This window comes from Empidonax traillii, unplaced genomic scaffold (assembly GCF_003031625.1).
Source record: "Empidonax traillii isolate 1590-97213 ecotype Southwest subspecies unplaced genomic scaffold, ASM303162v1 scaffold135:size1941959, whole genome shotgun sequence".
Classification (NCBI taxonomy): Eukaryota; Metazoa; Chordata; class Aves; order Passeriformes; family Tyrannidae; genus Empidonax; species Empidonax traillii.
In genome coordinates, this window is record NW_020955328.1 from 1,280,266 (window position 1) to 1,293,725 (window position 13,460).

The window sequence follows — 13,460 nt, forward strand, 5'->3', positions numbered from 1 at the left end:
GTGGGAGGAGAGCGGGAAGGAATTCCTGCGAGGCGAGGAGATGAAGGTGACATTTCTGCAGTCATCTGCTATGAATCCGTGCTGTGAGATAAGTCAGTGGGCCACTTCCATGGTGGGGCAGAACAGAAGTAATGGGCTGAGGTGGAGCAAAGTGGGCTTAGGCTGAATTAGAGAAGTTTTCTACGGGGGATGTTCCTGCAGAGGCGCAGGATGGAGGTGGGGGGATGCTGCAGCCACACTCACACTGTCAGCCCCACACTTGGCTCCCAGACCTCCGCATTTCTTGTGGCAAATGCACACAAGTCTGTGGGTTTTGACTTAAAATCGCCTGCAGTTGGAAACATCCTGTGGGGAAGCGTGTGGCCATGGGGCAGGAGGAGCAGAGCCTTAGATGGCAAACTGCTCCTTGAGCCAGGCCCTTTTCTGTGAATCCCTGTGAAGTGCCTTACATAGTGCACTTGGAGGAATTTATAAACAAATGCCTTTTGTCACTCTTCAGGAACGCATCTCCCTCCATGGCACACCAAGCACTTCATTCCATCAAGGCAATGCTCCTTCCCTTGCCAGAAGCAGGACTGAGCCAGGCAGGAGTGGGGCTCCTCCACCTCCTCTTGCTGCAGATGCTCTGGGAGGAGGCAGGATGTAACTGGGATGGGGTTACACTGGCAATGCAGAAGCACTGGAGCCAGCTCTGGGAACTGTAGGCTGTCACCATGTGGGTTCAGGGCCACTGTTTAATACCTTGTCCCTTTGCTCCCTGGGGCGGCTGCCCTCCTACCCTGGGCTGAAGGTGCCCATGGGCATCCCCAGGACAGGCAGGGCAGGAGGGAGGCAAGTGCTGCTTCTGCTACTGGAAAATATGGGGAGGTCTGGAGCATGGAAGTCCTTGTGGGAAAGCTTGGGCCTCCCTGTTGGGACACACGGACAGGATGAGCATCACCCAGCACCTGCCTCTGCCCTCAAAGCCCACTGCACCCCATCCCCTGCCCCGGCCTCAGCTCAGGACTCGCAGCACAGCACAAACCTCACCCCAGTGCAAACAGCAGCTCCGTCCCAGGGCTCTGCACTGCCTGGGCTGGGGTGTTCACAGAGCACATCCACAGGACTCAGGGATGTGCTGCCTCGACAGAGACTCGGCAGAGCTATAAATAGCACAGCCCAGCGTGGTGCAGTGAACCTGAGCGGGCTGGCTGCCCTCGTGGAGGGACACTCTGGGAGCCGTGTCCTGGGGGTCCTGCCTGCTCCAGCGTGCCAGCCTGGACCGTGCCACCTGCCCAGGCACGGCCTTGTCCCTCTGGGCTCCTACAACCTCAGTGCCGGGCCCTGCAGCGTTCCTTCATCTTCACTGGCTTTTCTGCTGCTCTCTGGCTTCTCCTCTCTTAAAGCTGAAGCTCAGGTCTGGACCCGTTAAACAACAGTAAACATTTTATTTGCTGTTGGGAGTTTTGACCAGTACCTCAGAGGCTGCAGAGGTCGCACCAGGAACTATCCACTTCATTAGCGAACGGGATCAGCCCGTTCCTGGGCTGCCCAGCTGGCTCACGTGGAATGAGCCCAGCCTGTCCCCCGGGTGCTGTTACCAGCCCTAGGCTTGTCTTCCTTCAGCAATCAAATCAGGGAGGTTTCAGGACCCAAAGTAGTTTTCCTGGTTCTCAAGGCCACGCAGGCAATTAAAACTGGTCTCATTAAGAGCCAGCTGAGCCCGGGCAGCGCCGTCTCTGTCTCGCTGCTGTGCGGGCACCACGGCGTGGGAATGGGGACAGCACAGGAATCGGGATTTTTTTGTTCTGCTGGGCTTTTCTTCAGGTGTCTTCTGCAAAGGGCTTCTTGGCACTGCAGCTCGAGTGAAATGGAGCAACCAAAACGGGAGCTGGCTGTCGGCCAGCCCGGCAGCCGGGCACGCAGGGGCAGCCGGGGGGGAGGAGTGTGCCCGGAGCACAGTTATCCAGGGCAGGATCCCTGTGCGGGAGAGCCAAGCGTCTGGAGCACCGGTGTCACCCCTGCTGGCCCGGTGCTCCCTCGCTGCCAGACCCCGTGAGAGCTCACAGGCAGGTGTGTGAACAGGAGGGCTTTATTGTCCCCTCTGTCCTCCCTTTGGCTTTCACGTGTACGGGGAACACCCCACATTCTCAGGGTGAACATACGATGCTGCTCCAACAGCCACACGTCACCCCCGAGCTCTGCTGCGGTGCAGGGACAGTTCTAAGCAGTGCAATACCTGGGGTTGGGATTTTATCAGCTTTTCCACATGAAAGAAGACTGGACCTGGCTGGAAAATGACCTGGCAGGACTCCCTGAGGCATCCCAGAGGAAAAGCAGTGGCTTCCACAGGACGTGGGCCTGACGGTCTCGTGAAAGTTGGTCATTCCCCAAACTTTCCGGGGCATTCCCCATGCTTTGCTGTTTGTAGGAAAACCCTAAGAAATGTGAGAACCCTCTTGACGTGTTCGGGAGGGGGAGATCTGTCTGGAGATGCTGAGTCCTGCTGAGGGACACTGAGCACCTGCTGCAGTGACCTGAAAGCATGGACATTTGGGGATGGTGGTGGAGGAAAAGGTTACAGCGAGCTCCAGGAGAACACTCTGGTGTGAGACTCAACCCAAGGGGTCAGGCTCAGGGATCGGGGTCCCTAAGGCAGAGGGGACCCCCGCGGGGAAATCTTGACCCCCTAGGGCAGCAGAGCCCCTTCTGAGGGATCAGCCCACCCAGGGGATCAGGCTCCCCGCAGGGATGGGGGTCCCGAGGCGACGAAGCCCCCGAGGCACCACGGCCCGTCCCCTCACACCGGCCCCGGCCCCTCCCGGCGCCCCCGCCCCCCGGCCCCGCCCCTCCCCGCCGCGCGCCGCCCCGCGGCATTGTGGGATGAAACAGGATGTAGGCAGAACAGCGCGGGCGGACGGGCCGGGCGCGGCGGGCCGCTCCGCGCCGCAGCCAATAGGGGCGCGGCGCGCGGGGCGGCGCAGCCAATGGGGGCGCGGCGGCCCGCGCGCCGCAGCGGGCGGGGCGGTATTTGAGCGCGGCGCGGCGCCGGGGCGCAGAGCGCGCGGGGCGCCGAGCGGAGCGGAGCGGGCTGAGGCAGCGGGGCCGCGCCTCCTCACACCCCATCCTCCTCCTCCTCGGTGCCGTGCCTCGCCCTCCCGGGGTGGCCCTGTCACTGTGAAGGTGAGCGACGCCTCCGCCGGGGCGCCGGGGGTCTTCGAGGCTCGTCCGGCACCGGCCGCTCCGTGTGCGAGGTGGCGGCGGGTCCGCCCCGGGGGAGGGTCGCGGTCGCGGCCGTGGCCAGGCGGGACCGGCCCGTGGATGGCGCTCGGAGCCCGCCCCGCCCCGGGGGTCCGCGCTGGTGCCGTGCCGGCCCTGCTCCGGGCAAGGTCACCGCGGCCTCGGGCGCCCCTGGGGCTCCCCCCGTGAAGGTCACGCAGGGCTCCGGCTCCCGGCAGCGCCTTCCCGAGCCCCCCGCTGCCCTGCGGGGAGAGGGGCTGTGCCGCACCCCCTGCCAGGGCCCTCCTCGGCCGCGGTGGGGGATGCGGTGGGTGCTGGGCTTGGGCCTCGTCCCGATCCGTGGGATCTGTGCTGTCCTGATGGGGAAGTGACGGATGCTGGGCTTGGCTTCTCCTACCCGTCCTCGGGATCCATGCTGTCCTTAAGGGGAAGTGGTGGGTGCTGGGCTTCAGCCCCGTCCCGTTTCTAGGGCTCTGTCCCAACCTGGACAGGGAAGGAATGGTTACCAGGGGTCTTATGTCTCGTGCCATTCCCAAAGCTCCAGCCTGTCCTGGAGCTGCCATTGGGTGCTGGGCTTAGGCCTCACGCTCCTGAGACTTCATTCTACCCTGATGAGGGAAGGGTTGGGTGCTGGCTTAGCCCCAGTCCCCCTCCCAAGGCCTCATCCTGCCCCGCAGTGGCATCTGGGGCTGTGGTCTTCCTCCTTGTAGCCCACATCCTGCCCTGGGATGGGGAAGGGGTGACTGCTGGGGCTGTGCTGTTATCCTTTCCCAGGCCCATCCTGCCCTGAGCTGTGTGCTGGGGCTTTGTGGTTTTCCTCAGATAGGGCCAGATTGGGTGGCAAGACCCCAAGGGCCACCTGCGATCCTGTGGTTTAAAAGGGTTATGATGTGTATGTAGTGGCACTGGCCTGCCTCCTGGGGAGGACCAACCTGTAACTCCCCAGGGAATGAGCCCAGACTGGGGCTTATGACTGCTCTGGTGTTCAGGTGGGTGCAGGGGGTGACACTTGGAGCTGCTCCCTGTCCCATGGCAGGTGCAGGACAGCACAGCCACTGCCAGCCCCTGTGGTGGTTGGCCACGGAGGGTGCAGTGCTGGGCAGGGCAGGGCAGGCTGGCCAGGGATCTCCTGAAAGATAATCATTTCTCCTATGGCGCTGTCGCCCGCGGCAGCACGGGCCTGCACTGGGATGCTCCTTGCCTAAACAATGAGGAAGGGAGATGCCTTGTGCAGGTCACTGGTTATGCAATGGCAGGTGCCCCCTGAACTCTGAGCAGTGGAGGTGTGTGAAGGCCTGGTGTGTGTGAGAGCTTGTTTGCCCTTTTTCCCTAAGGATGCTTTCCTGGAAGAATGACCCGCAGGTGGATTTCTGCTGCTTCCCTCTTCCAGCAGACTGGACCCCTGGAAGACTTTTCCCAATCTACAGGCGCTTTGGGCTGTTCTGAGCTGTGTCTTTTTCCTGCAGGGTTTCTGGGCTGCAGGCAAACCCCCACTGGCTTAAACCACAGTATGGAGAGGAACAAACTGCCTGGAAGTGGCTTTTCCAGGGCTGTGGCAGGGGCACGTGCTCTCTGTTGGCATTGGAGCTCAGTTCCTGTCATCCCTCCCGATGCTGTTAGTGTATGTTAATAGCAGTGCTCTATTAAAGACTGTATCTAAATTGTATAAATTAAGGTGGCAATAGAAGTCTTCAAGTGCAGGCAGAGGGAAGAATTGAAGTATTGTAATCAGAGGGCTGCAATTATGTAACTGGATTCTCTTTCTCTCTGGGTAGCAAGCTCGTTTAATTGCTGTAACAAAGCTACTCCTTCAGTTTTCTGGGACTCTTCCAGGAAGTGATCATTGCAGCAGATTTTTTTTTTTCCCTCCACAGCAGAGCTAAAAATGTGTAGTTTCACTATTTCAAAACACGCCTGGTAGTATCACCTCAAGACTCACAGCGCTGTAAAAGGATTTAGGAAACTTAATGGTGCTCTGCAGGCTTAATGGGAGGCACTCCTTGCCATTAAGAAGCTTATTCCCACAAAGTTTGAATATGCTGTGGTAAGAGGCGCTGCAAGGTGAGCAGCTGTGGTCCTTCTTGGAGGAGTTATCTGGTCCTCCAGGTGACATGTGACCCCTGACCAGGCCTTGTGAGGGGTGTGGGGGCAAGGTCTGGTGTCTGGAGGAGAACTGCATGGGGCTCCTCCTCCAGGGCTTGAAGAAAGGCTGCAGGGCTGGGATTGTAATCCCAGTTTTCTAGGATAATATGAACTGTGCTGGAAACTTCCTGGCGCTGAGCAGGTCTCTAGAGAGGTCACAGCAGATCTAATGGCTGCAGTGGCTGGTACAAAGCACCTGAACTAACTTAGAGAGCGAAGGGGGCTGCACACCCGGCTCCAGTACAGCATTTCCCTGTTTCCTGAAGGTCCTGGACAGCACTACCATGCTGGTTTTGGCACGTGTGTTGTGGCTCCCGGGTGGGAAGGGCTGGCTCTGTGGTGGGACTTGCTTCCCCTGCCCTGTTTTCAGGCTGCAGTATGGTGTTAACCTGCTTCTGGCTCGTCAGACCAGCTCTGTCCCGTGGGAACAGCTGAGGGCTGGGTTTCGTGGCAGAGCAGCAGGGAGCGGAGGGGGTGATGATGGCTGAATGTGGAACAGCACTCCTTCCAGGCTGAACTCGCAGCAGGAGCTGTGACACCTGGGATGGGGTGGAATGAAAGCACTGCTGCTCTTAGTGTGCTTCCTGGGATCTGTTGCTTGCAGGGCTCTGAGCAGAAGATGTGCCAAACCACTGGTGCACCTGGAAGGGAAACTTGGCTGTGTCCTGTTGTTCAGGAGGGCTGTGGCTCTCTGCAGATCCTGTCTCCTCCCACACAGGTTTTTCTGCGTGTGTTTAACGCAGGTGGTGATGTTTGACTGTCTCTGATCTAACCTCCAGCCAGCGCTTTGGCTATGAGGGGCACCTTGGCCTGGGACTGCTGTTCACAACCCCAATAAACTCACCCAGGCCATACAGGGGTTTGTAGTGTCGGCTTGTGACGCAGCCTGCCCAGAAAGGACAACCTCCGATGCACAGGAAGCGTCTCCTGCCTGGGGAAGGGATTAAAGGAATCTATGTTCTGCCTTAGGTTCACCATGTCTGACAGAAAGGCTGTGATCAAGAATGCGGACATGTCTGAGGACATGCAGCAGGATGCTGTAGACTGTGCTACACAGGCCATGGAGAAGTACAACATAGAAAAGGACATTGCAGCATATATCAAGAAGGTAACTCGGGGCCGAGGGGGCTGTGCTGGCTGAGACTTCCCAAAGCTCCCGAGTCTGTTCCTGTCGGGAGCTGAGCGGCCGAGGCTTCATGCTTGCGTGTTGGGAGGGAGAAGATGCTTGGCTTCTTGTCTGCTTTACTGCTGTTTGCAAGAGGATGGAGTGACTTCTCCAAGGTCAGGGAAGGGCTATGGCAGAGCTCTGGCAAGCTCTGAGCAAACTACGAGTGCTGTCCCTCAGGATTTGCCAGCCTGGAAAGGACTGGCTGCAGCCTCTGCTTAGGACCTGCTCCACAGATGCTGCTGCTTGACTTGCAGCACCAGTGCAGGTGGGATGACTCTGATGTTTCACTTGGTGGGCAGCAGTGCACGTGTGTTCCTGGCTCTGGGGTGGAAGCTGAGGAGGAGAATGGGCCTTGTGGTGGCTGCTGGGGTTGTGGAATGTACTGCGTTAGAAACAGTGTGAGCAGCTGCCCTGGCTGGTGGAGAGGTGTTTCGCCACTTGCAAGAGCCTGTTAATTGTCTCATGCTTGATGGCGTCTGGGGAGCTGTTGGTTCCCTCTGTAGCAGCTTCTCAGAATGGTCAGGCAAAGTGCTTTTGGAGGAGGGAAGTGTGACTTCAGAGGCAGTGCAGTCCTGGCACTTGGGCTGGCATTTGGGCCTTGCTTGTAATCTAAGCTTGAAGGTAAAGGATTCAAAGGTGTCTCCTGACTTCTCAGATCACTTTGAGGCATGACTTACCTCAAAGTGCTCGGGGCAGTGCAGCCTGTAAAGTGAGCGAGTGCAACAGAAGGCATCCAGAAAGAAGTTGGCCTTTACATCCTGAGAGTGTGTTGGGAGGAGGGAAGCAATTTGATGCACCTTCATGCCCTGGCAAGAAAGGCTTTTCCTTACTTCAAAGGTTCCCTGCAAAGAACTCGAACTCTTGCTGCTGTCTGAGACTAGCACTTGCTTTAATCTTGGATGTTGAGTCTGTTCTTCTGGCTCTGTCTCAGGGGAGGGAAGGGTGTTATGTGCTAATTAGAGGGAGGAAAATGGTCTTTAACCCTATCCTACCTGTTAAGTAGGAGAAGACCATTGAACCAGCATTCATCTTGCTCACCTCTGACCTCTTGTTCCCCATGTGCTCTCTGGGCTGTGGATCTGCCTGCTCATTTTCAGTGCGGGTTCTTGCCCCTTTACGTGTAGAAAAGTCCCCAACAGCAGAAGCCAGGCTTCTTCCTTTTTTCTAGGTGACCTTTCAGCTCAGATGCCTTGCTGGAGCAGACATGCCAAAACCTTTATTTTTTGTGAGTGGGTTTGGAATGGGAGAGGAGAACTATTCCCCTGAGTAGCCTACACACAGGGCCTGGATAGCGCTGTTCCAAGGAGAGCTCTCTCCTCTGCCCTCCCTGCCCAGGGCTGATGGGTGCTCCAAGGCTCAGGAGATGTTTTGCTCGTGCTGGATCCTTCAATCAATCCAGTGCAGAGGGCTGGTTGCTTAATAGAACGGTGTCTTCCAGTGGGGAATCTCAAGATGCTGCAGGTGGGAGGAGAGGCGATAGTGTGTGAACAGAACCAGCTCAGAATTTGTGCTCAGAACTATTTTCATGTGGGCTTTCTTGGCCTTAATGCCTCTCTTCTCTTTCTTCAGGAATTTGACAAGAAATACAACCCAACTTGGCACTGCATTGTTGGCAGAAACTTTGGCAGCTATGTAACACACGAGACAAAGCACTTCATCTATTTTTACTTGGGTCAGGTTGCAATTCTTCTCTTCAAGTCTGGATAGGAAGTAGGAGCGAGTGAGATTTGGACTGTAATGCACTGATGGCTGAAGCCACGACTCCCTCTAACATGGCTATGCCGCTGCATGGACTGTATACTATATTTAATGTGTATATGTTGCAGTAAAAATCTACTTCTGTTTAGTTGCCTGGGAAGAAGGCGGCATTTTTTTGTTACTGCTTTTTTTGGTTGTATTGCACTAGGAAACCTGTAAATGCTTAAACAATGGCCTTTACGTGGGAAGAAATAAAACTATTCCACAACAGCTCCCTCAGTGGTAACTCCTTCTTTGAGGCTGGGAAAACTTCTTTGGGCAGGCCAAAAGCCCCTGACTTCCCTACTGAGTCCTGTTAGACTGTTAACCTTGTAAAGAGGAGCAAAGCCAGTGTGAGCCTCTGTCCCACCCTGCAGACTGTAGAGAGCTGGCTCTCCCAGTACCCTCGGGGCGGGTCTTAGACCTTCCCTGAAAGCTGGTGGGGTGGCTCTTGGTGCCGTGGCTTCCACACCCAAGTTGAACTCCACCTCGGACTGTGATCCAGGCCCGCAGCTGGCACCCTCCGTGTTCGCGCTCAGTGCCCATCGCTGTATCTTTGGCTCTGCTGAAATGTTGACCTAGACTTGTGTAAGCAACTCAGCCTGGTCTAGAAGGCTTCCAAACCACCCCCCGAGCTGCTGCTTGCTGCAGAAAGCAGCATCCTGTGGCTGAAGTCTTTAGACCTTGCTATTGAGCTCTAAAGCCACGTGGCCCAGCCCCGCAATGGAGTAGGATATCAAATTGGTGACTACTGACAACAGCTCTATTTGGCATGTTTGTAGCCAGTTGTCTCAACACTGCCTTAACTTGATGCTCTCCTTAAAGCAAGCTAAGTCGTGTGGAAGACTTGTAAGTGGCCACTGTCTTTTTCTTATTTTATTTTATTTTTATTTTCTGTAGCTGATAAGCTATTTCTGGAGGACTGTCCTCCATGTTCTGATATCTGCTTTTGTTCTTAAAGCACAGTACCAAGAAGTTAAATTTACATGTGATGTTTGTGTGAAGGAAACTCATGTGACATCTGCTTCAAAGGCAGACAAATGTCTTGGTCTCCAATAGGTTCAGCAGTGATGTTGTCTTAGTACGTACTGACTTGGGATTACACTGCAGGAAGTTCTGATCTGGGTGCGGAGAAATACTCTGTGATGGCAAGTCAGACCCTGGTGCTTGTCATGAGCTCTGTTTATTGGTTTGCTGACTAATGCATTGGCAATATCGCTGAGCTGCCGAGCCCACCTTGTGTCTCTGAGATGAATTTGGTGTTGGGAATAAATCACTGCTGGGTGGGGAAGGGCTTTGTGAAATGACTCGGTGGCCCAGGTTCACGACTTCCTGAAGTAAAAGTCCTTCTTGTCTCTGTGCAAAATCCAAAGTATGCCTAATTTTGTATTATGGATAGAACAATGTTGTAACTAGAAAGAATGTAGCTGTCATAATTTCATGTTGATGGAAATGTCTGCACTGGGGTAACGTGCCTTGGACCGTCCAGGGCGCTCGTGTGGTCTTGTCTCTTCAGAACTCCGCTCTGGGTCTGAAAGGAGAATGTTTTGGGTTTGTTTTTTTCCAAGCATGAGTCTAATGTGAATCTGTTCACGGTCTCTCGTGGAGCAAGATCTGTTCCCTTCATAACTGCAATGGCTCAAATACCATTTATTTTTTTTTCAAACATTAAAGGTGAATTGACACATTTAAACAGCCTCTGGTTTCTTCTTCTTCCTTACCAGCTGTCCTGAGCAAAACCTGTGAGTTCTCTGCCCTGGAAAGTGCTGATGACCCAAAGGAGGGAGGTCTGTGAGGAATGGCCTGAGGACCTTGTGTGGCCCCTCTGTGCTGGTGCTGAATTCCAGCCTGGCTCAGGCTGAATGAGAGGGAGGGATCAAGGGAATTGTGTCCTGCTGCACCCTGATGGGATGTTCTGTGCCAAGTAACCTGGATCTGAAGGTGCTGGGACTGACCTCTTAATGGCTTCAGACAGCTGGGGGCTGCTACAGCAGCTGGGATCCTGGCTCCTGCACACAAAGGTGTCTCCCTGCTTCCCAGGAAAGCAGGTTTTCCCTTCAGGCCTCCTCCCTGTGTTGGAGAGAAAGCTGAGAGCTGAACTGATGTGTTTAATACTTCTCTCACCATGGGGGCTGTGGGCTTGCCCTCAAACAACCCCCTCAGCTTGCTATCTTGCTCCTGCTGCAGCCTACATTTGCGGTTGTGGCCTGTGTGATATTTTGGAAAGGCTGTGGGCTCTCCCCGGCTCCAGCAGTGTAGCAGCTCTGCTGTGGCACAGTGACACCAGCGTGACTCACGGGGAGCAGCTCCCCGGGCTGCACCACCCCGGCTGTTACACACGGCCCATCTGCTCCCCCCGTGCCTGCCAGGGCCCGAAAGCAGGGGTGGTTTCTACTTTGGGGGAGCTGGGAGTGATGTTCTTTTCTTGGTAGCCCCAGCCTTTTAGCTGGAAGCGGAGTTGCTGTGCTGAAGCACCAGGCAGGCTGTGCTGGGGCTGTGCATTCCAGGCCTGGCACTGTGGCTCCGAGGGAATGTGCAACCATCTGGGGCTGAGCTAACTGAGCAAATGGCAGAGGAACTGGCTCCTGAGTGCCTGCTGCAGCACGGGAGGCTGCTGATCCAAACCCCAGGTGAAACACTTTCCCAGCCTGAGTTCCATCTGGGAAACCCCCCTCTTTCCAGCCGTGTATCCACGGGCTGTGGTGCTGCTGGACACTGATCCCTGGTGGGGAGGGGAGGCCCTGCCAGGGCTGGAGGGATGGTGTGCCCCGGAGCTGACACGTGCAAGTAGAAAGTGGGCTTGGTGCTTCCTTGGATGTGTCACTGCAGCGGGAGTCCTGCTTCAGGCTAAGGAAAAGGAACTGTAGCTCTCATCTTCAGGAATTTGGCAGTAAAACGTAGCCCTCTTTCCCCTGAATCATCTTCCTTGTAGCACTGGCGCCCTGGACACAAATTGCCTGAATTTGAGCAGCGCTTCCCTCTACACAGCCAAGAGCAGGGGGAGGTCTGAACATGGAGCTTTGTGTCCTGCTGCCCTCCCCTCCCGCTCCCCAGCAGCTGCCTGACAGCTTTTGGCTTTGACTTTTTCCACTGCTGGGCTCCACTTTGTCTCCAGTTTCCACCAGGCACAGGTGTCCTGGATGAAGCCTCGGAGCGTTAACTGTTTCCACGCTGGAGAGCCCAACAGCATCCACTCGGTTCTGAGCTATTCGGAAACATCTGGATCTGGGACACTGAGGGGAAGGTATGTATTGGGGGGGGGGAACATCTGGAGAAAGAAACTGCTTCCAGATGTGTTTGGGCAGAACCGCCATTGAAATGTAAGCTCAGTGTGTGTTGCCCTGCCTGGAGGCGCTCAGGAAGTGCAGGGTTGCAGGGGAGTCTGAGGCTGCTGCTGGGGGCGAGCTGTGGGTGCAGATGTTTCTCCAGATGTGTGTTTGCTGCGGGGGATGGCGTGGTTGGTGAGAGTGTCACATTGTTTTCTCTCCTACGAGCCAGCTTACGCAGTTTCTTATGCTGAGCATTTCTTCCAGATGGGGAAGAGCCCTACAAAGCAGAGCTTTGTGGCACTGAGAGCAGGCAGGCTGGGGTTTGGGAGCTGTGCTCTGTGGGTGTTGCTCCTAGACATTACCTGGGATTCATTCTCCTACAGAGTGAGTATGGTGGAAAGCCATGGGAGAAGGTATGTGACTCCATCAGCAGGCAGCCTTGCTCCCTGCCTGCCTGGCACAGTGTTCTTCCCCTTCTCTGTGAGCACCTGGGACTCCAGGAAGGGACAAAGTGACAGCACAGGGACCTGGGAGTTGGACCTTCCTCCTCTGGGAACAGCCATGCTGCAGGTCAGTGCTCTCCTTCCCTCCCAGCCAGCCTGCAGCGCTGCCATTGCAGTGCTAACCTTCCCCAGGCACGTGGGAGCAGAGCCTGTCGCTGGAAAACCCAGTACCCAGTGGAGCTGTTCCTTCTCCCAACCCTTTTTGCAGGAGGTTTGAGATGAAGGGAGAAAACACAGAAATAATTTTTATCTGGCTTTCAGCAGCCTCTGTTGGGTAAACCCTGAGGAGGCTGGTGGCACACGGTGAGGGAAGCAGGGCTGTGCCATCCCTGCCCACCCGAGGTTTCCCTCCTTTGTTCTATTTACTGAGCAGGGATCCTGACACCCTTTCCCAGACGGTGACTCACAGCAGCTCTGTCTGCCATGCGTCTCAGAGCACGTTATAGATACAGGAGCTGCAGGAGCCTCGCAGGAGCCAACTGTGTTTATTAAAAGATGATCAGATGTTTCCTTCCTTAAGGCAGTGTCTAGCTGAGGCTGAGTAATAACTCATTACCAACGAGACAAATAACTGCTCCTCATCAGGTCACTGCCTCTGCCAGCCCTTCTCGTGGTGGTGGCAGGTGCTCCGAGCACTGGTGGGCTCAGCACCCAGCATGGGGTAAGGAAACCCCGCTCCAGTCCCTGTGCCTGAGCAGGGGCAGCCCCGAGTTAAGCTCAAGGAACAGTTTTATCAGGCCCTGGTGCAGCGTTTTCCCTCCTGTCTGTGGAATCAGGCTGCTCTAGTGGCCTCGCAGGCCACGGCACTCCGTCCTGGTGCTGGGGACTCAGAGCCAACGTGCCAGAGCTCATTGTGGCCCGGTGGGCCAGGGCAGTGCCAGGGAGGTGTCCTGGGAGCGCTGCCGGCCGTGGGGGAGGCAGGAGGTCACGCTCTGCCACATCCCCTGTCCCCACATGCCCCGTGCTGATGGGCCTCTCGAGGGCTGCACTGGAGAGAGGCAGGAGAGCGGGGCCAGTGCTGGTCCCCTGGCAGGACATGGGGCCAGACCCTTGGCCAGCTCACAGGTTTCCCTCCAAGGCCGTTCTCGGCACGGCTCTTCCCTGCCAGGTGCCGTGGCATCCCTCCATGTCCTTTGTTCCCTCCCTTGCTTACTCCTCTCCCTTGATTTATGGCTGTTGTGGAGCAGCCCGGCTACAGCTCAGCTGCTTGTCCAGACCCCGTGCCCTCGACCCCAGCCTGTGGGCAGGGAGGCTCCTGTGGGCAGGGAGGCTCCTGTGGGCAGGGAGGCTCCTGTGGGCAGGGAGGCTCCTGTGGGCAGGGAGGCTCTCAGGGAGCGCTCCGAGCCCCCCCCTGCATTCAGGGCCCCCCTACATTTAACCATGTGCCTGGCCTTTCCTTTCACCTCCTTCCAGCCCGGGTGT

General features: G+C 56.3%; 1 protein-coding gene across 2 annotated transcripts; it reads left to right on the forward strand.

Annotated features, from left to right (window-relative positions):
- Positions 1 to 3,022: 3,022 nt before the first annotated feature.
- Positions 3,023 to 9,959, forward strand: DYNLL2 (dynein light chain LC8-type 2). Of its 2 annotated transcripts, XM_027883766.1 has the most exons (3): positions 3,023 to 3,162; positions 6,331 to 6,469; positions 8,099 to 9,959. In XM_027883766.1, exons 2-3 carry the CDS (start codon positions 6,338 to 6,340, stop codon positions 8,234 to 8,236), a joined length of 270 nt encoding a protein of 89 aa, XP_027739567.1. In that variant the 5' UTR covers positions 3,023 to 3,162; positions 6,331 to 6,337; the 3' UTR covers positions 8,237 to 9,959. The 2 variants fall into 2 exon arrangements, with proteins under 2 accessions (XP_027739567.1, XP_027739566.1); XM_027883765.1 differs by lacking the exon at positions 3,023 to 3,162 and having other exon boundaries at positions 6,317 to 6,469.
- The last annotated feature ends 3,501 nt before the right edge of the window (positions 9,960 to 13,460 follow it).